The sequence below is a fragment of the Carassius gibelio genome, chromosome B15 (genome assembly GCF_023724105.1).
Source record: "Carassius gibelio isolate Cgi1373 ecotype wild population from Czech Republic chromosome B15, carGib1.2-hapl.c, whole genome shotgun sequence".
NCBI classification, from domain to species: domain Eukaryota; kingdom Metazoa; phylum Chordata; class Actinopteri; order Cypriniformes; family Cyprinidae; genus Carassius; species Carassius gibelio.
The window spans coordinates 25,961,553-25,986,238 of NC_068410.1; the positions used below are offsets into that span (position 1 = coordinate 25,961,553).

General features: G+C 40.8%; 2 protein-coding genes across 2 annotated transcripts; both read left to right on the top strand.

Annotated features, from left to right (window-relative positions):
* The first annotated feature begins 19,002 nt into the window (after window positions 1–19,002).
* On the top strand, window positions 19,003–19,971 carry LOC127972393 (olfactory receptor 52N2-like). Its single transcript, XM_052575856.1, has one exon. The coding sequence runs from the start codon at window positions 19,015–19,017 to the stop codon at window positions 19,969–19,971; it is 957 nt and encodes a 318-aa protein (XP_052431816.1). The 5' UTR covers window positions 19,003–19,014.
* A 1,588-nt stretch (window positions 19,972–21,559) lies between these two features.
* On the top strand, window positions 21,560–22,441 carry LOC127972569 (olfactory receptor 52K2-like). Its single transcript, XM_052576171.1, has one exon. The coding sequence runs from the start codon at window positions 21,560–21,562 to the stop codon at window positions 22,439–22,441; it is 882 nt and encodes a 293-aa protein (XP_052432131.1).
* The last annotated feature ends 2,245 nt before the right edge of the window (window positions 22,442–24,686 follow it).

Here is a 24,686-nt window from a genome sequence, read left to right on the forward strand (position 1 = left end):
TGTGAAACTCAGGAGCATATAATCCTGACAAGCCCCCTTCGCCCTCCACCTGTGTAATGCTTACTGCCTGCAATGTTTCGGTTTCAGTATCAGTAACTTCATCCCAAGGAACCTCTGCTGCCAGCTCAAATTTCAAGATACCTCCACCAAAAAGGTCTACCAAGTTTAGTCAATAACCCAAAAACCACTATGTCACAGACATGTGCAGCACCGTGTGGGACCCATCACTTTATGTCTTGGCCTACTTCGCTCTGAGGAGATCCATCTTCTGGTTCTGGAGGGATCTACTGCTAACGTCATCCTAGGGCACCTGTGGTTGGTAAAGCATAACCCCATTCTGTCCTGGAAAACAGGAGAAGTCTTGAAGTGGGGCATGGATTGCTTCCCAGGCTGCTTCCCCAAGACTCCTTCACCAACCAAGAGGTCCTTACCGCAAATTGTACCTCCATGGGAACTCTCCTCGAGAATCAGTCCATAGAAATTCCAGCCTGCTACGCCCCCTTCAGTGACGTTTTTGTCCCAAACAAAATGGAAAATTGCGTTTGTGACCCCTACTGGCCACTATGAGTACTTTGTCATGCCCTATGGATTTGCTAACCCCCCTCTGTATTCCAGGACTTTATGCACAAGGTTTTCTGGGAATTTCTTAATTGCTTCATCATTGTCTACATAGATGACATCCTTATCTACTCCCGGAGCCAGGCCAAACAGGCAGCACGTAGCCAGAAAGAGCATTATCTATACCATCAAGGCTGAGAAGTGCATTTTTCACCAATCCACTTTTCAATTCCTGGGTTATAACATAGATTGTACCAGAATTCATATGGACAAGGGGAAGGTGGAAGTTATAACCTCCTGGCCAGAACCCACCACTGTCAAAGAGCTCCAATGATTTCTTGGATTTGCCAACTCCTAAAGAACTACAGCCGTATTACCAGTCCATTAACAAGCATGCTACAAGGAAAACCCAATTCTCTGTCCTGGACACTTGCAGCCTTAGAAGCCTTCTCCTCCCACAAAAAGCCTTCACCAGCACCCCACTCCTAGTCCATCCTGATCCTGTCCTCCCATTTGCCATAGAAGTATATGCCTCCACTACCAGAGAGGGGGCAATGCTGTCCCAGCACCAGGGGAACTCCATCCATGTTCCTTCTTCTCCAGAAAGCTCAGGCCGGCAGAAGCCAATTAGGACTTTTAGCAGCAGAGAGCTACTGGCATTAAGTTGGCCCTAGAGTAATGGAGGCCAATAACACCCTCCATTAACAGGGGCCAACAACACCCTCTCGCTGTTACGAGATTGCTTCTGGTGGCCTAATATGGCAAGGAACATGAGAAGGTTTGCCCGAACCGTGGCATCCCTGTGCACACAGGTCCTTCCGGGGCGCTCCTTTGTGTGCGACCCACTTCAGCAAGCACCGTCTTTGGTTGTTTTATGTGGTTTTCTACATTTTATGTTTTAAGTGATAAATGTTTTTTTTTTAACGCTGTGTGTATGTGTGTATAACGATGGAGTACAGAGATGTGGAACTTGGGGTCGTCTTCGCATTTTTTTTTTTACTCGTTTTTATCATTACGCTGATTTGCTGCACCTGTCAAGGGGCAATGGCCATTCAGCAGCATGGATATCGTCTTATGTTTACCAGAGAGCTTCTCCTGTCACAACGCTCTTCTACGGAGGGTGAGATACCGACCACAATACCGGCAGAGATTTTTGTGCCTCTCCATATTGACTGGAATCCCCCAAGATGGCCACTGCGGAGGAAAAGAGGTAGGAGGGGAGGCATCAAGCGTAGAGTGTTTTATGGTGTCTCCTTTATCTATACACCTTTTACCTGTTTCTTTATTATTCTCAGGTAGGTAAGGAAAGTCGACCCTGGACAAAACTATAAGCATTTCAAAAATACTTACAAGTTGCTCAGTAGACTTCCCTGTGGTCAGTTCTTGCTTACGGCTCTTAAATTACTACTCTTGCAGACCATAACTTGTCATTAATAAAATACAAGTTTTATTAAAGTTAACAAAAGTTATATCAACGTACAATAGTAAAGTTACAAAATCAAGGTATAATCAGCTGGTATCCGGCGTCGAGGGATACTGTGCTTGTTCAGTATCCATCCGTTGAGTCGCTCTCTCAGTCTTTTATACCCAAAAATACTTTTTTTTATACTCGTCGAACGCTGGTTCTTCTGATGTCATCACCTGGAGTGCTGCCAACTCCTCTGCTGAAGCTTTCAGTTGTTTACTTCGCATTGCTTTAGTCCTTTTCCTCTTCTTTTACCTCTTAACCGTCTGTGAAATACACCTTAACTACTATATTGTCCATTTATCATGAAAACTATTTCTAATACATAAATGTTTCTACTGAAAATCAGTCACTACATACATTTCATGCAAGTTAGCAGTTTTCTTAATGTTAGTGAAGTTACACAATACATTTTCCATATAGCATTAATCACAGGGTTACCTCTTTGTACTTAAGCAAAAGCATTATTACTACTTAGGTTACAGTACATCTGTTTATAGCAAATTAAGCATTAATCAAGACAGTATAATTGCAAAATCATCACCTCCATTAACAGTAAATAAATGCCGGTTGCCCCCTCTGCCCTCTGTCTTTTTATCTAACGCGCAGTCCTTAAGGCGCAATATTGACGAGCTGGAGAGCCTGGTAAAATTAAGACAAGAGATTAAAGAGTGCTGCTTGCTGGGGATCACTGAGACTTGGCTAAATGAGAGCGACCTGGATAACGAGATGGCACTCACTGGTTTCGGCTGTCCCATTAGACTGGACTGCTCCAGGGAGACGACAAGAAAGAGCCGTGGAGGAGGCGTTTGCTTCTATGTAAATCAGAGGTACTGTAAAATCATTCATGTGAGGGAAAAAATCTGTACTCCTGATTTTGAGCTACTCAGCCTCTCCTTACGACCGTTCTATTTACCACGTGAGTTCCCTCAGCTGTTTTTTCCGCTGATGTACTGTCATCCCCGTGCTAATGCTACTGTAGCCACACAAGTGATTGTGGATTTATCTCAGCAGTTGGATACTATTTGCAGTGATGCTTCCAAATTTTACATGGGAGATATGAACCATGTTCGTTTGGATAAGGTCTTGCGGACATATGATCAATATGTGACTTGTATAACCACGCAAAGAAATACCACACTGGACTTGTGTTTTGGAAATGTAAAGGAAAGATATAAGTCTCTTCTCATACCAGGGTTGGGAGCTTCATATCACAACAGCATCTTCCTTGTGCAAACGTATGAACCTTGTATTAGACGTCGGGAGGGAGAATCAAAAACTGTTAACTTTAATGAACATTCGGACACTGTTTCGCCTATGTCACCTTTTGTGTGGACACTGTTATCCCAGTCAAAACCGTTATCACCTTCCCCAACAATAAACCATGGGTTACCAAAGATCTAAAAACAGTGATTTACTGGTGACTCATTGGAAAGAAAGTCTGTATCCATAGAGGTTAGGGCTGAAATAGTTAAAGCCAAAAGTAAGTATAGGGAAAAAATAGAAAAACAATATGTAAATGGCGACCTTAGGTCAGCATGGCATGGGATTAAATCTATGGCGACAATTAATCAGTATGGTAATGAACTCAAGCAGCAGATCAGCCTTAACAGTGTTCAGGATGACTGTTTGCCTGATGCTTTTAATACTTTTTTTTTTTTTTTTTTGAAACGTCTGATTTCATGCATGATGTCTCCACACTGGAAAACTCATTGACACCATGTAATGATATTAAAATATCTCAAGAACAAGTTGAGGTTCTATTTAAGAAAACAAAAAAGAGGAAAGCCTCAGGCCCAGACCTTAACTGTGGTCACACACTACACCACTGTGCTGGACAACTCAGTGGTGTATTTTCCCGTCTTTTTCAAATGTGCGTTGATAACTACAAGCTCCCAACTATTTGGAAATCTTCTATTGTTATTCCTATACCCAAAATCAATAGAGCTAGGGAATTACAAGATTTCAGACCCATAGCGCTTACTTCTCTTGTAGTAAAAAACCTTGAGAAAATCTTAAAAGAAGAGGTTCTCACCTTGGTTGAGGGCAAACTTGATTCTCTTCAATTTGTCTATCGGAGGAATAAAGGTGTGGATGATGCTAAGCTTTTTATTTTGGATACACTTTATAAGCATCTGGAGAAACCTAAATCTCATGCCAGGCTTTTATTTGCTGACTTCTCATCAGCTTTTAACAAAATGTAGCCTATCATTTTGATTGAGAGGCTTGCTTCTTATTTTAATCTGCCTGACCAGCTTTTAGCCTTGTTCTTAAACTTTCTGACTGATAGGACACAGAGGGTTTTAGTAAATGGGGTTACTTCAAAAACCCAAATCGCCAACACAGGTTCCCCACAAGGCTGTGTACTTTCCCCGTTACTGTTCATTTTATACACAGATAGTTGTAGGTCTCTTAAAGAGGACAGTTTTCTTGTTAAATTGTCTGATGATACTGCTCTGTTGTCCCTTCTCCATGGCACAGAGTCAGATCACGGACGTGCACTTCCTGAATTCGTAAAGTGGTGTGATGACAGCCTTCTTGACCTTAATGTTCTTAAAAATCATTATCAATTTTAGAAAAAAAAGGGACAAATGCCTCAGTATGCAGGATCCATGGCGAGGATGTGGAGATTGTAAATTGTTATAAATATCTGGGTACAGTTTTTGATTCTCAACTGAAGTTTGAAAGGAACTCTGAATCAGTGGTCAAACGGGCCTAGCAGAGAGTACATTTATTGCGCAGGATAAATTCCTTCGGGGTTTCTAAATCTATACTATGCACTGTGTATTTGTCTTATATTGAGAGCCTTCTTACTTTTTCTTTCATTTGTTGGTTTGGTAACATTTCAGTGAAGGACCGAAACTGTTCAAATAATATTGTGAAAGTCTGCTCCAAAATTATTGGAATCCAAATGTGCGACCTAAATTCTCTGTGGGAGAAACGTGTTCTTCAAAAAGTAATCATGTATCATATCCAAGAGTCTGTGCCACATACTATCAGGCAAATTCCATACCCTCTGGACCAAATAAGCATATTTGTATATACTAACTTGAGAACGAGTCAGTCTTTTGTTCGTTATCTGGCTCGGCTCAGTGTTCATCTTCAGTTCTCTCTTCACAGCAGTTCAGTCAGTGTACTGTTTGAGTAAATGAATTACTCCGGGAAATTGGTTTGTTTGAACTCAGAGGGAGTGTCAGCCAGAGGGAGAGTCAGCCATTACTTAACAGCTTAAGTAATTTGTGGATTAATGCGTATTGGAGACGGGAACCGTTTAAAACGATTTAGTTCGATTTGGTGAACTGGTTCAAAAAGATCCGGTTACAATGAATGATTTGTTCGCGAACCGGATATCACAAACTGCTTTGTTTTGAACTGTGTCAAACAGACACGGAAGAGAAGACAATGCTGAATAAAGTCGTAGTTTTTGTTATTTTTGGGCCAAAATGTGTTTTCGATGCTTTAAAATATTCTAAGTGACCCTCTGTTGTCACATGGACTACTTTGATTAAGTTTTTCTTACCTTTCTGGACATGGACAGTAGACCATACACACAGTTTCAATGAAGGGACTGAGTAACTCTCGGACTAAATCTAAAATATCTTAAACTGTGTTCTACAGATAAATGGAGGTCTTACTGGTTTGGAACGAAATGAGGGTGAGTTATTAATGACATAATTTAGATTTTTGGGGGAACTATCCCTTTAAGATCTTTTGTTCAGCTGACTGAGTTTTTATAGTAAAAAAAAATGTAGAAAATTATAAAATTCCAACTTTTAATGTTATTTTCACTTTACTTAATAAAGTACGTTCAGTTGACTAAAATGTGTTTTTAAACAGCATTACAAGGTTACAAAAACCTACTACTTTTTTTTAAAATAGTACTTTAACATTCAAAGTGTTATGACATTCAACCAGTCCTAAATACTTTAAATGTTCTATCTTTAACATTTTAAATTGTTAATATAAAACTGTGATGAGTGGGACGGGGCAGAGAGACGTGGGAACAAGGAGTGAGGCCAGGTGTAGTGATTGGAGATGAGCTATTGAGCTACCAGTGCCATCGAGCTGGCAAGGAGTGTGCTGCCATGGACCCTCGAGGCGGTGGGCTGGAGCGAGTTGTCGGGGACGGGCGAGATCGCTGCCGGCCGCCCACGATATGGAGGGGCGGCTGCCGTCCGTGAGGGAGCGGAGGAGTCGGCGCTGTTCGCCAGGGGGCCGGAGCCTGCTGCCTCCGTGAAGGAATCCGGAGGAGCAGGAAACGGGGGACTCCTGCCGGCTGCCCAAAACCGGAGGAGCCGTCGCCGTCCACCGTGCGGCGGAGGAGTGTCGTGCCGTCCGCCGAGGGCCGTCCAGTGCCACCGCCAGGCAACGCGGAGGAGATCACCCAGCTGGTGGAGGGCCGAGCAGCAGTGCGTCTGGGAACCGGAAATTTTTCCTCTCTCCCCTCTCTCGTCCCTGTTGCTCCTCCTTCCATCTCCTTTTCTCTCGCCTCGTCTGTCCTACCCCCAGGTTCCCGCAGGTCCCCGTGAGTGCCCCCCCCCCCCGGAGGTGGGGGGGGGGAGTAGAGCACAGTCTCGAGGGTACCCCCCGGCCTTCGAGGGGGGTATGTGACGACTGGGGCGGGGCCGAGAGACGTGGGAACAAGGAGTGAGGCCAGGTGTAGTGATTGGAGATGAGCTACACTTGCGACCCACCACATGTCTCGAGTCCCACGTAGGACATGGAAGGATATAAAACTGGAGCGACGACCGTAAAGGATGAGAGAAGACCAGGCTTGGGCAATATTTTATGTTTGCTTTTTATTTTGTGCGCACCAGTCGTCTGTGAGGGGCTGGTGAGCTGTTTTGTTTATTTTGTGATTATTAAAGTTTCGTTTTGATTGTGCGCCGGTTCCCGCCTCCTTCTTCCCGATGATAAGGAAGTTTATATTACTACAAAAACATATTACAAAATGAACAATATAAGTACAAGTTAAAATAACACTTTTTGGGACTTTAGCTTATTCACCGTATCCACCACAGTTCGGGTTAGGCTCCTTCGTCTGTCCAGTCTGTTCGTTGTTGGCTCGCTTCCATTGCACATGCGCCAACTTCGTGGATTTTACAGTGCGCATGCCCCAACCTCCAACCCAATTTGTAAGCTTGTTAACTTGCATTTACAAATCGAATTTATGGTCCAATGATTGTTGAACCAACATCTTTTCTCTAGTTAAGCCAACATTTTTGCATTTCATTGTCCAGTTAACTAAAATATAATCATTAGTCTAACTTTTTGTGAGTTGGATTTATGAGTCTACTGTAAGCCTTTGCAGGTCTTCTGGGGATTGAGCCACAAGCAGACATCTAGAGTCCTTACCAGGTCAAGAAAATATGATCATATTACCCCAATTTTACAGTCTCTGCACTGGCTACCTATTAAGTTCCGTATCAGTTATAAATTATCATTACTTACCTATAAGGCCCTAAATGGTTTAGCTCCAGCGTACCTAACTAGCCTTCTACCACGTTACAACCCATCACGCACCCTAAGGTCACAAAACGCTGGACTTTTGGTCGTTCCTAGGATAGCAAAGTCCACTAAAGGAGGTAGAGCTTTCTCACATTTGGCTCCCAAACTCTGGAATAGCCTTCCTGATAATGTTCGGGGTTCAGACACACTCTCTCTGTTTAAATCTAGATTAAAAACACATCTCTTTCGCCAAGCATTCGAATAATGTATCTTTTTAATTGTGAGTGTAGTTGCATCTGTTCAAAGGTGCATTTTTATTCATTAACTTGGGTTAAACTAATTTTACTTTGTTGGATCAGCAGCTATGCTAATGATGTCTGTATTTTGTTTCTATGTTTCGCCACGGGATTTACATCCCGTGGTAACTAGGATTTAAACAAGCTCCAGTCTGGATCCAGAACACCTGAGAAGAGATGATGCTGACCCTCAGAGGACCCCAGATGATGCTACCTTGAATCAACAAACAGAACTAACAATTATTGCTAAATGTGTGACTGAATCATATAATAACTTAATTAATAATATTGATAGTTCATCGTCTAGCTGACTACGTCTTGTATTATTATTATTATTTTTTTTATTTTTTTTCTAAAATCCTGTCAAATGTACACAAACTACTAGCTACTACTAAATATTGTAGAAACATAATTTTCTGTAAAGTTGCTTTGTAACGATTTATTTTGTAAAAAGCGCTATACAAATAAACTTGAATTGAATTGAATTGAAAGACATCAGCACAATGCATACTCAAGGACTCACAATGTTGCCTTCAGATATTAAAAAGGTTTCTGTCTAGTCTGAATTCCAGCTATAGCTTTCAAGCTTGTCATGAAGAATCTATGGGACACATTGGATGAAGATATTAATGTACTAGTGCCAAAACATCTTTGTCATTCATTGAATTTGTCATATTACTTTTCAAAAGTACTCAATCAAAGTTCCATTTGATTAATTCTATTATTTCTGGTGAACTATATGTGGTGGGACATATGGTTGCATCCTTAATTAACCTAATGCTCTTGGGTCACTGAGGTTCCAATCAGGGGCGATTCTAAGATTTTCATTTTAGGGGGGCTCAGCCCCCAATAAGGGTATGATTAAAAAATTATATTTGACTATTAGGGTAGGGTTGTATACTACTAACCTTATTGCAATCCACTATTCCATTGTATTCCCTGTATTTCATATATGGGAGTAGGAGTACTGACTGAGCCATATACAACACTGTAAAAAAAAAACTAATACAGTTTTTTAGATGTGACCAGTCACTGGAAAATTTTTAATTGGGAATGTAGATTTTTACAATAAAGACTTCCTGATTCAGTATTAGGACATTCATGTTTATCCTTTGATGATACCACAGCTTTTTCTTATGAAATGTACGTGGAAATTGGCAGAAAATTAAAACAACATAAGGGTTCAATGACTGCAATGAATCTTGGGAACACAGTGGTATTGTGTGTGTGAGGCTGTCTGTTCTATTCTCACCTGACTGTTGCTCATTTGCAGACCTACTCCCGCACGACAAAAAAATGTTGTATATCCATCTACAATGAAAAATAAATTATTATATTTTATTATTATTATTATTATTATTATTAATTTTTAGCTTTTTAGCCTTTATAATCAACAATACGGTTGGTTATACATCAAGTCAGCCCCTGGAAATTTATTTCATTTCAAATCATTTAACTAACCAGCTAATATTCATTAAGAATATAGACAAAACATGTATTAATGTAATTGTCTATTGTCAATATGTTTAATCTGTTCTATATTTATTTCTATTTATTAAAAATAACACCATTATCAATTTGCCACTTCTATAAATCAATTACTTAAAAAAAAAAAAAAAAAATCACAGATCCCTTTACTCTTACTCTAATATATGTATCATGATACACTAATGATTCATTATTACTTAATACAAAATCATATTTAATAATACAAAACAAAATAACTCCACATGATGTTTCTCTCTCTGTGACATTGTGCTTTCAGACAATGATGTGTGTCTTTAATCATTTCTGTGAATGGCTGCATAATGTAATGCCGAAATACACAATAATATGTTTTGAATTTTGAAAAGTAAATTAAAATAAATCATCGTTTTCTAAAGTATGTTTTCATGGGTGTTAATCGCTTCATTTTTGTTGGAAGAAAAAACAACTGTCACACCGTGATAAAGGCTGAAGGTGAACGCAGCGAAGACGTATTGGTATTGGATGCGAGAACACACACACACGCACACCTTGTACTCTCTGATGTTCGCTCTGCTCGGCGCCCCTGTGGATTGAAAAACGCGCTGAATCCGTGCAGACTCAGATCAGGGGAGGAGCCGGAACTTGATGCAGCTTGCCACCGTTTCAAATGAGTTTTAAAAGGGGACTGAAGCGATCACTAATTAATTAATCAAATAATTTTTTAGGGGGGCTGGGCATAAGGGCCCCCTAAAAAGGGCCTAGCGACGCCTCTTCTGGTTCTTTTTTTTAAATCTTTGACGCGTTGAGAATAGTTCTCTGCGGTGGGCTGTTGGTGACTGCTATTCCCTTACATGCCCTTCTCGCAGTCCCGTGCTTTGTGAAGTGGTGGTATCCTTCGGTGTGTGCGTATTTGCATGTGCGACTAGTTATGAAATAAAGGTATGTGGAACTACTACTATTTTGCAGTGCTCAATGCTTAGACCGTAAGTATATGTTTTTTTTTATTTTATTTTAGGAAGAATAGACTGTTCCCCGATACTGGCCGTTCGGCGAGGCTTGCGGAGCAATGCTGTTTGGTGCCGCTGCTTTGTGTTTCTGGATTTCCCGTGTGACAAACTTTCTCTCCAACACGTGCGCGCTCAACTAATGTGTTTTGTGTGACACCTGCTCTCGAGCATTTTGTTCCTGTGACCGCTGTTTTTTTTTTTTCCTAGTCCTATAATTTGTATGTGTTTTTTTGCTTTTGATATTCATTTTCCTTATTTTTGTGTATTTGGTTGGTTTGTTTAACTGCATTCTGTAGTTTTGTATTTGGCTTGTTTTGTTGTGTTGCAGTGTTTTTGCTTTATTTTTATTTTGCCTTTGCCTTTGCTGTTAGAAGGCTAGTGAAGTGAACCGACATCCAGCTCTGGTGCCAAATCCTGAACATCACAGTTTGTTTCATGATTTTCTGGTTCATTAATTTAAATGTTTATCATTAGGGCCCGAGCACCGAGGTGCGAGGACCCTCTTGTATCTGCTTTGTTTATTATTAGGGCCCGAGCACTGCAGTGCGAGGACCCTATTGGAATTGCTCCATTTCTTCTTCTTCTTCTTCTTCTTCTTCTTCTTCTTCTTCTCCGTAATGAATCACATTTTTGAGGGCCTAAAGATGCTCCAAAACTCACGAAACTTTGCACATGCATCAGGACTGGTGAAAATTTATACTTATATCATTTACCTGATATAGGTTTCAGAAGTGGGTGTGGCAAAATGGCTTGATAGCGCCACCTGTTAAATTTCAACGGAGTGCGCCTCGAGCTGTTTTTCATGTACATTCATGAAAATCGGTACACACATGTAACACACCATTACCTACAAAAAAGTACTTTGGTACAAAATTCAAAACTGAACAGGAAGTAAGTTATTTTGAATTTTCTGTATGATTTTTGTGCAGTTTTTGCCATTTCCATGCCTCGTACTTTGACAAACTCCTCCTACAGTTTTAATCGGATTATCTTAAAATTTGGTGAGGGTCATCATAAGACCTTTGTGATGTTAAATTGCGAAGGTTTTGAGTTTTCGTCAAGGGGTGTGTCCCTGGCGGCCAGACAAATTTTGATGTTTCGCCGTGAAACAGGAAGTTGTTGTAACTCAGCCAAGCAATGTCTGATCTTCCCCAAACTTCACACATGTGATAGGTGTTCTGTCCTGAACAAACACCAATGACCAAATTCAGTTATAGTCATTGTGCCACCTGCTGGTAACAGGAAGTGACAAGGTTAACAGTGTTATGGACTCCTAGGAACATATTAAAAAGCATCAACAAGTGTTGAATAGGCTGGCAACATACTAGATACATACTAATACATGCTAGCAACACTTAGCTAAGTGTTAAAGCTTGTTAATAATGTAGTGAAAAAGGAAGTTGTTGTAACTCAGGCAAGCAATGTCCAATTTTCCCCAAACTTCACACTTGTGATAGGTGTTCCGTTCCAGACAAACATCCATGACCAAATTCAGTTATAGTCATAGCGTCACCTGCTGGTAACAGGAAGTGACAAGGTTAGCACTGTTATGAACTCCTAAGAATAAATTAAAAAGTGTCAAAAAGTGTTAAATAGGCTGGCAATGTGCTATAAGCATAATAAAACATGCTAGCAACACTTAGCTAAGTGTTAAAGCATGCAACTATGGAACTGAATAAGGAAGTTGCTGTAACTCAAGCTAGCAACGTCCGATCTGCCCCAAACTTCACACGTTTGACAAGAGTCCTGTACTGAACACACCAACATGCCCAGATTCGGTTATAGTCATAGCGCTACCTGCTGGCAACATGAAGTGTCATGTTTAACAATTTTATGCACTATTTGCAACACAAAAAAAATTTGCCATTGTGTGCTAATCATGCTAGAAATATTTTCAAACATTCTAACAACACTTGCTAAAGGATGCTATTAATACTATGAAACAGGAAGTTGTTGTAACTCATGCATACAGTTCCCAATCTGACCCAAACTTCACATGTTTTATAAGACACAACTAAAGGCCAATATTCAATTATAAGTATAGCGCAGCGTGCTGGCAACAGGAATTACTTATTTCAAAGTAACTTAAACATGAGATGTCTGATCTGCCTGAAACTTTGCATATTTGGTAAGAGTCCTGGCCTAAAGACATTTACATGGCGATATTCAGTTATAATCATAATGCCACCTGTTGGCAGCAGGAAATGTGGCAAAAATATTTACTATTTTATAAGCATATGCCCCAACATTCACGGTTCCTCCTATGGGCACTGGGTGGTGGTGAGCCCGGGTGCGAGGGCCCGTTCATCAACGCTTGCAGCTTTAATTATTATTAGGGCCCGAGCACCGGAGGTGTGAGGACCCTAATGTATCTGCTCCGTTTATTATTATTATTACGGTACCAAATGAATCACATTTTTGAAGGACTAAACATACTCAAAAAGTCACAAAACTTTGCATACACCTCCGAACTGGCGAAGATTTACGTCTGATATGGGTTTCAGAAGTGGGCATGGCAAAATGGCTCCACCTATAAACATTCAACGGAGTGCGTCTCGAGCTATGTTTCACGTACATGTACAAAAATTGGTACACAGATGTAACACACCAATACCTACAAAAAAGTCTCTTGGTATGAAATCCGAATCCCAACAGGAAGTCAGTTATTTTGAATTTTCCCTGCAAAATAGGCATTGTTTTTGCCATTTTCAGGGGTTGTACTTTAACAAACTCCTCCTACAGATTTATTCAGATCAACACCAAATTTAGTCAGTGTATTTCACTGTTTTCAATTTCAATGTTTCGCCATGAAAAAGGAAGTTGATGTAACTCTGACATACAATGTCCAATCTGCCCCAAACTTCACATGTTGGATAAGACTCTTGACCTGAACAGATCTACATGCCAATATTCAGTTATAGTCATATTGGCAACAGGAAGTGACACATTTTACACTTCAACAAACTACGCCTAGAAATTTTATGTCATCAATGTCTTTTTTGTGGTCAGTTCAATCTAAAGGCCTGCCCAATGTTAAGAGCGTGTCCGTGGCGCCATGACAAAATTTGATGTCTCGCCACAGCAAAAGAAGTTGTTATAACTCAGGCATAAATTGTTCGATCTTCCCCAAACTGCACATGTTCGATAAGAGTCCTGGCCTGAATACATCTGAAGGCCAATATTCCATAATAATGATAGCGCCACCTGCTGGCAACAGGAAGATTGGAACATATATGGAATATACTTCATATTCCAATTATATTTATATTTAAATGCATATTTCTCACCGTTCACCTTTTTACTAATGCCACTCGCTGGTGGGGAGCCCCGGTGTGAGGGCCCGTTCATCGCTGCTTGCAGCTTTAATTTGTTTTGTAATTGATTGTCCTTGTTTTATGTTGAGTCCATTTTTGGTAAATCTGGCCTTCGTTATAGGAGCCGAGGCTTAAGGGCAGGCCGCTAGTAGGCCCTCACGTGCGGTGGTGGAGGTTCTGTCACAAAGTGCAGTGTGTTCATGCTTGGCCTTATTGGTGTGCGTGTGTTGAGACCCTAGCACCAGGTGGTAAGAGTGATATAGGAGCCTTGTGCTCATTAAAATAGCCATTGTTAGCCAAAATACCTGCCATTGTTAAGCCTCTGCCTCCCTTTTGCTTTGTTGTGAATGTCGTATGTTAATCTGGTCCCACAATTTTTAAGTGTTGTTGGGTTTTTTAGACTGCTGTTTAATTACTGAAATAATAAAGCTTTTGTATTTTTTGTATCCATGTCTCTAGCTCCTATGGCCCCTTTGTCCATCCATCCATCCATCATCTTCCGCTTATCCGGGGCCGGGTCGCGGGGGCAACAGTCTAAGCAGAGACGCCCAGACTTCCCTCTCCCTAGCCACTTCCTCCAGCTCTTCCGGGGGGACCCCGAGGCGTTCCCAGGCCAGCCGGGAGACATAGTCCCTCCAGCGTGTCCTAGGTCTTCCCCGGGGCCTCCTCCCGGTGAGACGTGCCTGGAACACCTCCCTGGGAAGGCGTCCAGGAGGCATCCGAAATAGATGCCCGAGCCACCTCAGCTGGCTCCTCTCGATGTGGAGGAGCAACGGCTCTACTCTGAGCTCCTCCCGAGTGACCGAGCTTCTCACCCTATCTCTAAGGGAGCGCCCAGCCACCCGACGGAGAAAGCTCATTTCGGCCGCCTGTATCCGGGATCTTGTCCTTTCGGTCATGACCCACAGCTCATGACCATAGGTGAGAGTAGGAACGTAGATTGACCGGTAAATCGAGAGCTTTGCCTTACAGCTCAGCTCCTTCTTCACCACGACAGACCGGTACAGCGACCGCATTACTGCAGAAGCTGCACCGATCCGTCTGTCAATCTCACGTTCCATCCTTCCCTCACTCGTGAACAAGACTCCAAGATACCTGAACTCCTCCACTTGAGGCAGGAACTCTCCACCAACCTGGAGTGGGCAATCCACCCTTTTCCGACTGAGAACCATGGCCTCGGACTTGGAGGTGCTGATTCTCATCCCAGCCGATTCACACTCGGCTGCAAACCGTCCCAATGCACACTGAAGGTCCTGGTCTGAGGATGCCAACACGACAACATCATCCGCAAAAAGCAGCGACGAAATCGTATGGTCCCCAAACCGGACACTCTCCGGCCCTTGGCTGCGCCTAGAAATTCTGTCCATAAAAATTATGAACAGAACCGGTGACAAAGGGCAGCCCTGCCGGAGTCCAACATGCACCGGGAACAGGTCTGACTTACTGCCGGCAATGCGAACCAAGCTCTTGCTCCGGTCGTACAGGGACCGAACAGCCCTAAGTAGGGAGCCGCCGACCCCATACTCCCGGAGCACCCTCCACAGGATGTCGCGAGGAACACGGTCGAATGCCTTCTCCAAGTCCACAAAACACATGTGGACTGGTTGGGCAAACTCCCATGAACCCTCCAGCACCCTGGAAAGGGTATAGAGCTGGTCCAGTGTTCCACGACCGGGACGAAAACCACACTGTTCCTCCTGGATCCGAGGTTCCACTATCGGCCGAATTCTCCTCTCCAGTACCCTGGCATAGACTTTTCCAGGGAGGCTGAGAAGTGTGATCCCCCTATAGTTGGAACACACTCTCCGGTCCCCCTTCTTGAAAAGAGGGACCACCACCCCGGTCTGCCAGTCCAGAGGTACTGTCCCCAACCGCCATGCGATGTTGCAGAGGCGTGCCAGCCAAGACAGCCCCACAACATCCAGAGACTTGAGGTACTCGGGGCGGATCTCGTCCACCCCCGGTGCCTTGCCACCGAGGAGCTTTTTAACTACCTCGATGACTTCAGCCCGGGTGATGGACGAGTGCCCCCCCGAGTCCCCAGCCACTGCTTCCTCAACGGAACACAAGTCGGTGGGATTGAGAAGATCCTCGAAGTATTCCTTCCACCGCCCGACGATATCCCCAGTTGAGGTCAACAGGTGCCCATCTCTACTGTAAACAGTGTTGGTAGGGCACTGCTTCCCCCTCCTGAGGCGTCGAACAGTTTGCCAGAATCTCTTCGAGGCCAACCGATAGTCCTTCTCCATGGCCTCACCGAACTCCTCCCAGGCCCGAGTTTTTGCCTCCACGACTACCCGGGCTGCAGTCCGCTTGGCCTGCCGGTACCCGTCAGCTGCCTCCGGAGTCCCACAAGCCATCCAGGCCCGATAGGACTCCTTCTTCAGCTTGACAGCATCCCTTACTTCCGGTGTCCACCACCGGGTTCGGGGATTGCCGCCTCGACAGGCACCGGAGACCTTACGGCCACAGCTCCGAGCAGCCGCAGCGACAATGGAGGTGGAGAACATGGTCCACTCGGACTCAATATCTCCAGACTCCCTCGGGATCCGGTCGAAGCTCTGCCGGAGGTGGGAGTTGAAGATCTCTCTGACAGGGGGCTCGGCCAAACGTTCCCAACAGACCCTCACAGTACGTTTGGGTCTGCCGAGTCTGTCCAGCTTCCTCCCCCGCCATCGGATCCAACTCACCACCAGGTGGTGATCAGTTGACAGCTCCGCCCCTCTCTTCACCCGAGTGTCCAAGACATATGACCGAAGGTCTGATGACACGACCACAAAGTCGATCATCGACCTCCGGCCAAGGGTGTCCTGGTGCCACGTGCACTGGTGGACACCCTTATGCTTGAACATGGTGTTCGTTATGGACAAACCGTGGTTAGCACAGAAATCCAATAACAGAACACCGCTCGGATTCAGGTCAGGGGGGCCGTTCCTCCCAATCACGCCCCTCCAGGTGTCACTGTCACTGCCCACGTGAGCGTTGAAGTCCCCCAGTAGAACTACGGAGTCTCCAGTTGGAGCACTTTCCAGCACCCCTCCCAGAGACTCCAAGAAGGCCGGGTAGTCCGCACTGCCGTTCGGCCCGTAGGCACAAACGACAGTGAGAGACCTATCCCCGACTCGAAGGCGCAGGGAAGCGACCCTCTCGTTCACCGGGGTAAACTCCAACACATGGCGGCTGAGCTGGGGGGCTATTAGCAAACCCACTCCTGCCCTCCGCCTCTCACCATGGGCAACTCCAGAGTGGTAGAGAGTCCAGCCTCTCTCAAGAAGTGTGGTTCCAGAGCCCAAGCTGTGCGTTGAGGTGAGCCCGACTATCTCTAGTCGGTACCTCTCGACCTCCCGCACAAGCTCAGGCTCCTTCCCCGCCAACGAGGTGACATTCCACGTCCCTAAAGCCAGATTCCGTGTCCAGAGATCGGGTCGTCGGGGGTCTCGCCTTCGACTGTCGCCCGATCCTCTATGCACCGGCCCCTTACGCTCCCTCCTGCAGGTGGTGAGCCCACAGGAGGGCGGCCCCACGTCACTCCTTCGGGCTAAGCCCGGCCGGACCCCATGGGGGAAGGCCCGGCCACCAGGCGCTCGCATACGGGCCCCAACCCCGGGCCTGGCTCCAGGGTGGGGCCCCGGCTGCGCCATGCCGGGCGACGTCACGGTCCTTGATTTTAAATCTGCCATAAGGGGTTTTATGAACTGTTCTTAGTCTGGCCCGTCACCAAGGACCTGTTTGCCTTGGGAGACCCTACCAGGAGCATATAGCCCCAGACAACATAGCTCCCAGGATCATTCGGGTACTCAAACCTCTCCACCACGATAAGGTGACAGTTCAAGGAGAGGATGGCCCCTTTGTAAACAGTGAACTATTATTACTAATGAATTTAACCACTTATGGCCCCTTTGTAAGTGGTTAAATTCATTAGTAATAATAGTTCACTGTTTAACAGGGTGGCATAGTCTTGTATATGAAGAGGTAATTTTCTCCTCTCAACGTCATGCTACATATAGACACATACTTAAGAGGATTTTCAGTGTTGTTAAGTAGCTATTGTTTTAAACCTGTTGTGTTTTTTGAATGATATGGAATAACATTAAAATTAAACAAAAACAGCAGCCGGCCAGTCATGCAATGTAAATCTTTGTTTTTGTTTCAGTATACAGGTATGACATCACTTGTTATAATAAGTGGTCAGAGTCTAATTAACACAAAAATAAGATAATTGGACCCTTGTTGATGTCAGCGGTGCCTTATGGTCCAATCTAATCTTAAGACTGCTCCTCTTGAGTGCTACTTAATGTGTTTACTGGCTACTTAATGTGACTCTTGAGATGGGTCTAGCCAAACAAAGTCCAGTAATGAGTCACAAACTTCTAAGAGTTCCCTAACTACTGTCATAATGGGGCAATGCTACACAAGGTTTATCACCATGACTCCTAATTGTCATTCAAAATGTATAATACTTCCAGATAAGTAGTACTTGTACAAATAATTATAATTTATGAAAAGAAACATGAAAGAAGAAAAGCTCAAATTAACTGTTTCTCTGCCAATAGCCTGAGATACTGCAATAGGCTACAGAACCACTACAGCCTTACATAAAACAAACGGAAAAGATGGATGAACAGCTTGAATATCACCATATACACATTTAAACAGACAAATTCTACTGTGAAAAGTTGCCTTTTCACAACTTTTTCAAGTAATCAAAGAATAATTGTTGCTGTTGTTTTACACCTGCCGCAAATGCATAACCTAGGAAAACAAAATAAGCAAAATGTACAAAATGTACAAAATGTGAAAAACAATATATTTAGTCAATCTAAGAACATATTTGCTATCAACACAGAAAGGACCCACATTGACCTACTAATCATACAACTTTGACCCCTTGGTAACATGCTTTTTTCACGCTATTGCTTCACCAATACAAAATTAAATAATTTTTTTTTTCAAAGTATATGTTGCATATTTGACAATTATTACATGTTTCTCATTTAAAAAAAAAAATAAAAAATCTGAAATTAGAAAACATATCACTGACGTGTGCAAACAGCTCTATTCCTCTATGGGAATAGGTAAATGACTTCTGGGAACACAGCATGGTGTATTTAGAGACCACAATTTCATTTTAAACTTTAACTTCATTAAAACGTAAGACAAAATAATGATTAAACTAATGAAATTACGAAAGTATACAGATATCTGTTCATCATTGTAATAGGTAGACCAGAGGATAGAAAGGCCTAAAAAAGTTATCTTGTTTACTGCAGTTTAATCTGAATTTTCAGCTGATTATATGACAATATATTTATTGAACATCTGACTTGTAAATGTCAGCTTGACTTTTTGTTTTCTTCACAGCAACACAGTATAACTAAGTTAAAGCCAAAGTGTATTTAATACATACTTTTTGGTGTTAAATCTTTTCTTATCAGAACATTGTAAAGGGGTTGATCAGCATGGAGAATATTTCTGTGCAAAATATTTCATTCACAGAATTCAAATTAAATGGTTTCTACAGTCTAGGAGAATGGAGGCCTTTTTTATTTATACCTTTCTTTCTAATGTTTTTATTGTCTCTTACAGCAAATTCTATTCTTATATGCATAATTATATCTCAAAAGTCTCTGCATTCTCCTATGTATGTACTAATAGGGTTGATGGCTGTTGTAGACTTGCTCTTGCCTATATTTTTTGTACCCAATATGCTTTTTAGCTTTTTATTCAACTGGGGTGGGATATCCCTAGTTGGTTGTTTGATACAAATGTTTTGCCTTCATTTTGTTGGAGCATTCCAAACTACTTTGCTTTTGTGGATGGCACTGGATCGTTACTTTGCCATATGCAGACCTCTTTACTATCAGAAATACATGGAAATACCTAACTTTGTAAAGTTTGTTGTTGTGCCAGTAATAAGAAACGGATTACTAATTGTCACAATGGTTTCTCTGGCTGGAAAACTGACATTTTGTGTAACAAATTTCATTGATCACTGTTTTTGTGAGCACATGGCATTGGTTCAGCTAGCATGTGGAGATATAACTATTAATAACATTGTAGGACTTTCAACAGCATTCCTGATACCAACTGCTGATTGTATTCTTATTGCTGCTTCTTATGCTGTGATTTTTGCCTCTGTGTTTAGATCTGGTAAGGCCCAAATTAAGGCCATAAACACCTGCATTACTCACTTAATTGTGATATCAGGTAGTTTGATTTTTGCTCTGATTGCATTCATGTCTTACAGAATAAGAAACAATTTTTCTACTAACAGTCGTGTGTTTGTGAGCACAATGTACTTACTTTTTCCAAGTTGTTTCAACCCAATTGTTTATGGAGTGAGAACAAAAGAAATAAGACAAAAATTTATTCAGTTTATAAGTGATGTAAAGGTATTTCCATTGTACAATATCTAGTAAAAAAAACAACATGATAATACACTGAAATTCATTTTAACATAAGAAATGTCCACACATTACAAACACACCTCCCTTTTTCTTTTCTTTTTTTCTTTAAACTAGCAGTTGGATGGAACAATGAGGGTATTACCATTAAATGAATAGTTAAAATAATACAATTCGCTGAAAATGTACTCATCCTTAGACTATCCAAGATCTAGGTGATTTGTTTCTGTATTAGAACAGATTTAGCATTACATAACATGGTCACCATTTCTGCAATGAATGGGTGCCGTCAGAATGAGAGTTCAAACAGCTGACCAAATCATCTACATCTTGGGTGGCCGGATGGTGAATAAACCTTCATTTTGGGTAAAAAACAACAAACAAAATATTTTAATAAAAAAATATAATAAGAAATAAAAGGACCTATAAAGCTTCAGGCATAACTACATCAGTTTTATTTGTGGAACTCTATTACTAACATAACATTGTAAACACACAGTACTGTCTGAAGAGTAAGTAATTTTTAAATGTTTCTTCCACCTATTGAAATCGACATAAAGTATCTTACAAAATACTGTCTATATATGAGGGTATACATTTGTTGTTCTCAAAATTATTAAAATAAGGTAGCTTCTGAAGATCTGAACAGTCTTGTCAACACCTAAATCCATTATCCTTTCTGGCCTCATCATTGCTCCTGTTATTGAATGGGTTTCTAGTGTTTCTATTGTCTGGCTCAAACAGACGGAATTTGTATCTTTAACCTTTGCCAACAAGACAGATCATTTGCACTATAAAATATACTTTTGAGAGTTGTTTTGAGGTCAGAATATGTTAAGGATACTGTACAGCAGTGGTGCCCAACCCTGTTCCTGGAGATATATCTACCTGCAGAGTTCAGTTATAACTTGAGCTGAACCTGAGCTGAACTTTTTGCAGGAATGTAGATCTCCAGGAACAGGGTTGGGCACAACTGCTGTACAGTATTGTTCATATTGATTAGAAATAAGAAAATTTAAATCATTGGGGAAGTATCGTGAACTGCTTTGATATAGAGCACTTTTAAATGAAGTGTCCTGGCCAGTTAAATTTGAATAATGGTCAGGTGTTTGTTTGTTTGTTTGTTTGTTTGTTTGTTTTAACCATATATTAGATGTCATAATGAAAAAAAAAGTACTAATGAAATATATCCAATATATAAGTTGCTTTATAATAAATAAATCAGTGCAAATTTTGCATTACCATCAATTCAGAAAGATCTTTTTTGGGCCTGTATTGTGAAGAAGATCTCTGTTTCTCTGTGGGAATAGTGCACAGGCTCGTGGGAAAACAGCGTTGAGTATTTAGAGACCATGATTCGTATAAAGTTTTCATTTCACTCTAAAAGACCAAGGATTATGATAGATAAACAAAGTATAGTAAAATAAGTTGTACAGATTTCGATCCATCAACATATTGGAAAAGCATAGATTATTGTATGTCTCTGCACAGTCGCTTCACATCACAGTTTAACAAAGAGGCCATTTAAAAAGGAATTATTTATCTAATACTGTCAAATACATCATACTGTAGTATAACTTATTGTGTTGGATTGATCAGCATGAAGAATCTTTCTGCTCAAAATATTTTATTCACAGACTTCAAACTAAAAGGTTTCCACAGTCTAGGGGAATGGAGGCCTTTTTTATTTATCCCCTTCTTTCTGATTTTTTTATTGTCCATCACTGCAAATTCTATTCTCTTATATTTAATCATAAGTCAGAAGTCTCTGCATTCTCCCATGTATGTACTAATAGGTTTAATGGCTGTTGTAGACTTAATCTTACCTATAGTTTTTGTACCCAACATGCTTGTTAGCTTTCTATTCAACTGGGGTGGGATATCCCTAGTTGGTTGTTTGATACAAATGTTTTGCATTCATTATGTTGGTGCATTTCAGTCGACTTTACCTTTGTGGATGGCACTGGATCGTTACTTTGCAATATGTAAACCTCTTTACTATCATAAATACATGGCAATCCCTAACTTTCTAAAGTTTATTGTTGTCCCACTAGTCAGAAATGGACTCCTGAATATCAGCATGGTCTCTATGGCTGGAAAACTAACATTCTGTGTAACAAATGTTATTGATCACTGTTTTTGTGAACACATGGCATTGGTTCAGTTAGCATGTGGAGATATATCTATTAATAACTTAGTAGGACTTTTGACAGCTTTACTGATACCAACTTTTGACTTTATTCTTGTTACTGGTTCCTATGTTGTGATTTTTGTCTCTGTTTTTAAATCTGGCAAGGGCCAAATGAAGGCCATAAACACTTGCATTACTCACATCATTGTCATGACAAGTGGTTTGAGTTTTGCCCTGATTGCATTCATGTCATACAGAATAAGAAATAATTTTTCTACTAACAGTCGTGTATTTGTGAGCACAATGTACATACTTTTCCCAAGTTGTTTTAACCAATTGTTTATGGAGTGAGAACAAAGGAAATGAGACAAAAGTTTCTTCAGCTTGTAAGTGAAATAAAGATCTTTCCTTTGTAAACAAATCAGTTTGAAATATGTTCAACAATATTATGCTGAAACTGTAGCATTCAAGCAATGATATATTATTTTGTTAAAGTTTTAGATTAATTATAAAAATTGCAAGAGTTGTGAATTGTGTCAAGTGTCCATTTCACTCAGATGGACATATTTTTTTTCCATATTTGAGATGCCATAACTACACAAAATAACATCTAAATAAGGAAGTATGGTTGCAATGACAACTCTCATGAATAATTACACAAACTAGGTCTTTAATCTACAAGCAAATACACCAAAGAACACTGAGAAACTATAACACAACCATGCGTATAGATAGGAACTGACAAATAAATTCAGGCTTTAAATAGTCAAGTCAAGTCACCTTTATTTATATAGCGCTTTAAACAAAATACAAGTCAACGATATCGCTGTAGATGAAGTGACCCCAACTAAGCAAGCCAGAGGCGACAGCGGCAAGGAACCGAAACTTACTTTGGTGACAGAATGGAGAAAAAAAAACCTTGGGAGAAACCAGGCTCAGTTGGGGGGCCAGTTCTCCTCTGACCAGACGAAACCAGTAGTTCAATTCCAGGCTGCAGCAAAGTCAGATTGTGTAGAAGGATCATCTGTTTCCTGTGGTCTTGTCCTGGTGGTCCTCTGAGACAAGGTCTTTACAGGGGAACTGTATCTGGGGCTCTAGTTGTCTTGGTCTCCGCTGTCTTTCAGGGCAGTAGAGGTCCTTTCTAGGTGCTGATCCACCATCTGGTCTGGATACGTACTGGATCCGGGTGACTGCAGTGACCCTCTGATCTGGATACAGACTGGATCTGGTGGCTACGGTGACCTCGGAATAGGAGAGAAACAGACAAATGGTAACACTTTAGAATAAGGTTCCATTAGTTAATGTTAGTTAATGTATTAATTAACATGAACAAACAATGAATAATACATTTATTATTGTATTTATTCATCTTCGTTAATGTTAGTTAATGAAAATACAGTTATTGGTAACACTTTATAATAACTGCATGCTATTAATCATTAGTTAAGCATTAGTAAACAGATGATTCATAATTTGTAAAGCATAAATAGACAATAATAATCAGTTTATAAATACAGATATAAATGCTTTACTCTTGATTTAAAAGCATATCTATAGTGTGTAATTTCATACTTTATTCATGATCAATTTATCATTTCTCAATGAAGTATAGCATTATTTACAAACCAGTTATTTAGGAGTTGCCAGTGATTCATAAGATCACAAGAAACGTAGTAAATTCAGGTAGTTATAAAGCATTTAGTAGTGGTCAGTTAACTATTTATGTGAGCTCATCTAAAGTGAGGACTAGTTATGCCTTGTAAAGTATTTATAAAGGATATTTAAAGGCTCAGTTATCTTCTAAACAAAAAACAGAAACAAACACAACACAGTGATACAGAACATAGAAATATTAACAGCCTTTAAATCTCATTTGTAAAAGCTTTACATGGCATAAATAGTCCTCACTTTAGATGAGCTCACAAAAATAGTTAACTAACAACTACATATGTTTTATAACTACCTGAATTAACCCTGAATTACAGTAGAAATACATGTTAATAAACCATTTATTAACACTATAAGTAACTATTACTATATGTCTGAATAAAAAGATGTATGAATGCACATTTAAATAGTTTATTAATCATTTACTTACAATTTCTAAGTGATCTTATGAACCACTGGCAACTCCTTAATAACTGGTGTGTAAATAATGCTATACTTAATTTAGAAATGACAAATTGATCATTAATAAAGTATGAAAAAAACAATTATTAAATACATTATAGATATGCTTTTAAATCAGGTATAAAGCATTTATATCTGTATTTGTAAACTGCTTATAAATGTCTATTAATGCTTTATAAATGATTAATTAACTGTTTCCTAATGCTTAACTAAAAATTAATAGCATGCAGTTATTATAGAGTGTTACCCATTTATTCATTGTTAGTTCATGGTAATTCACAGTGCATTAACTAATGTTAACAAGCACAACTTTTGATTTAAATAATGCATTAGTAAATGTTGAAATTAACATGAACTAAGACTTATGAATGCTGTAGAAGGATTGTTCTTGCTTAGTTCATGTTAACGAAAGTAGTTAACGAACATTAAATAATGGAACCTTATTCTAAAGTGTTACCAGACAAAT

Coding starts and splice junctions, on each gene's coding strand:
- LOC127972569 (XM_052576171.1), top strand. CDS start 21,560: ATGAAGAATCTTTCTGCTCAAAATATTTTATTCACAGACTTCAAACTA.
- LOC127972393 (XM_052575856.1), top strand. CDS start 19,015: ATGGAGAATATTTCTGTGCAAAATATTTCATTCACAGAATTCAAATTA.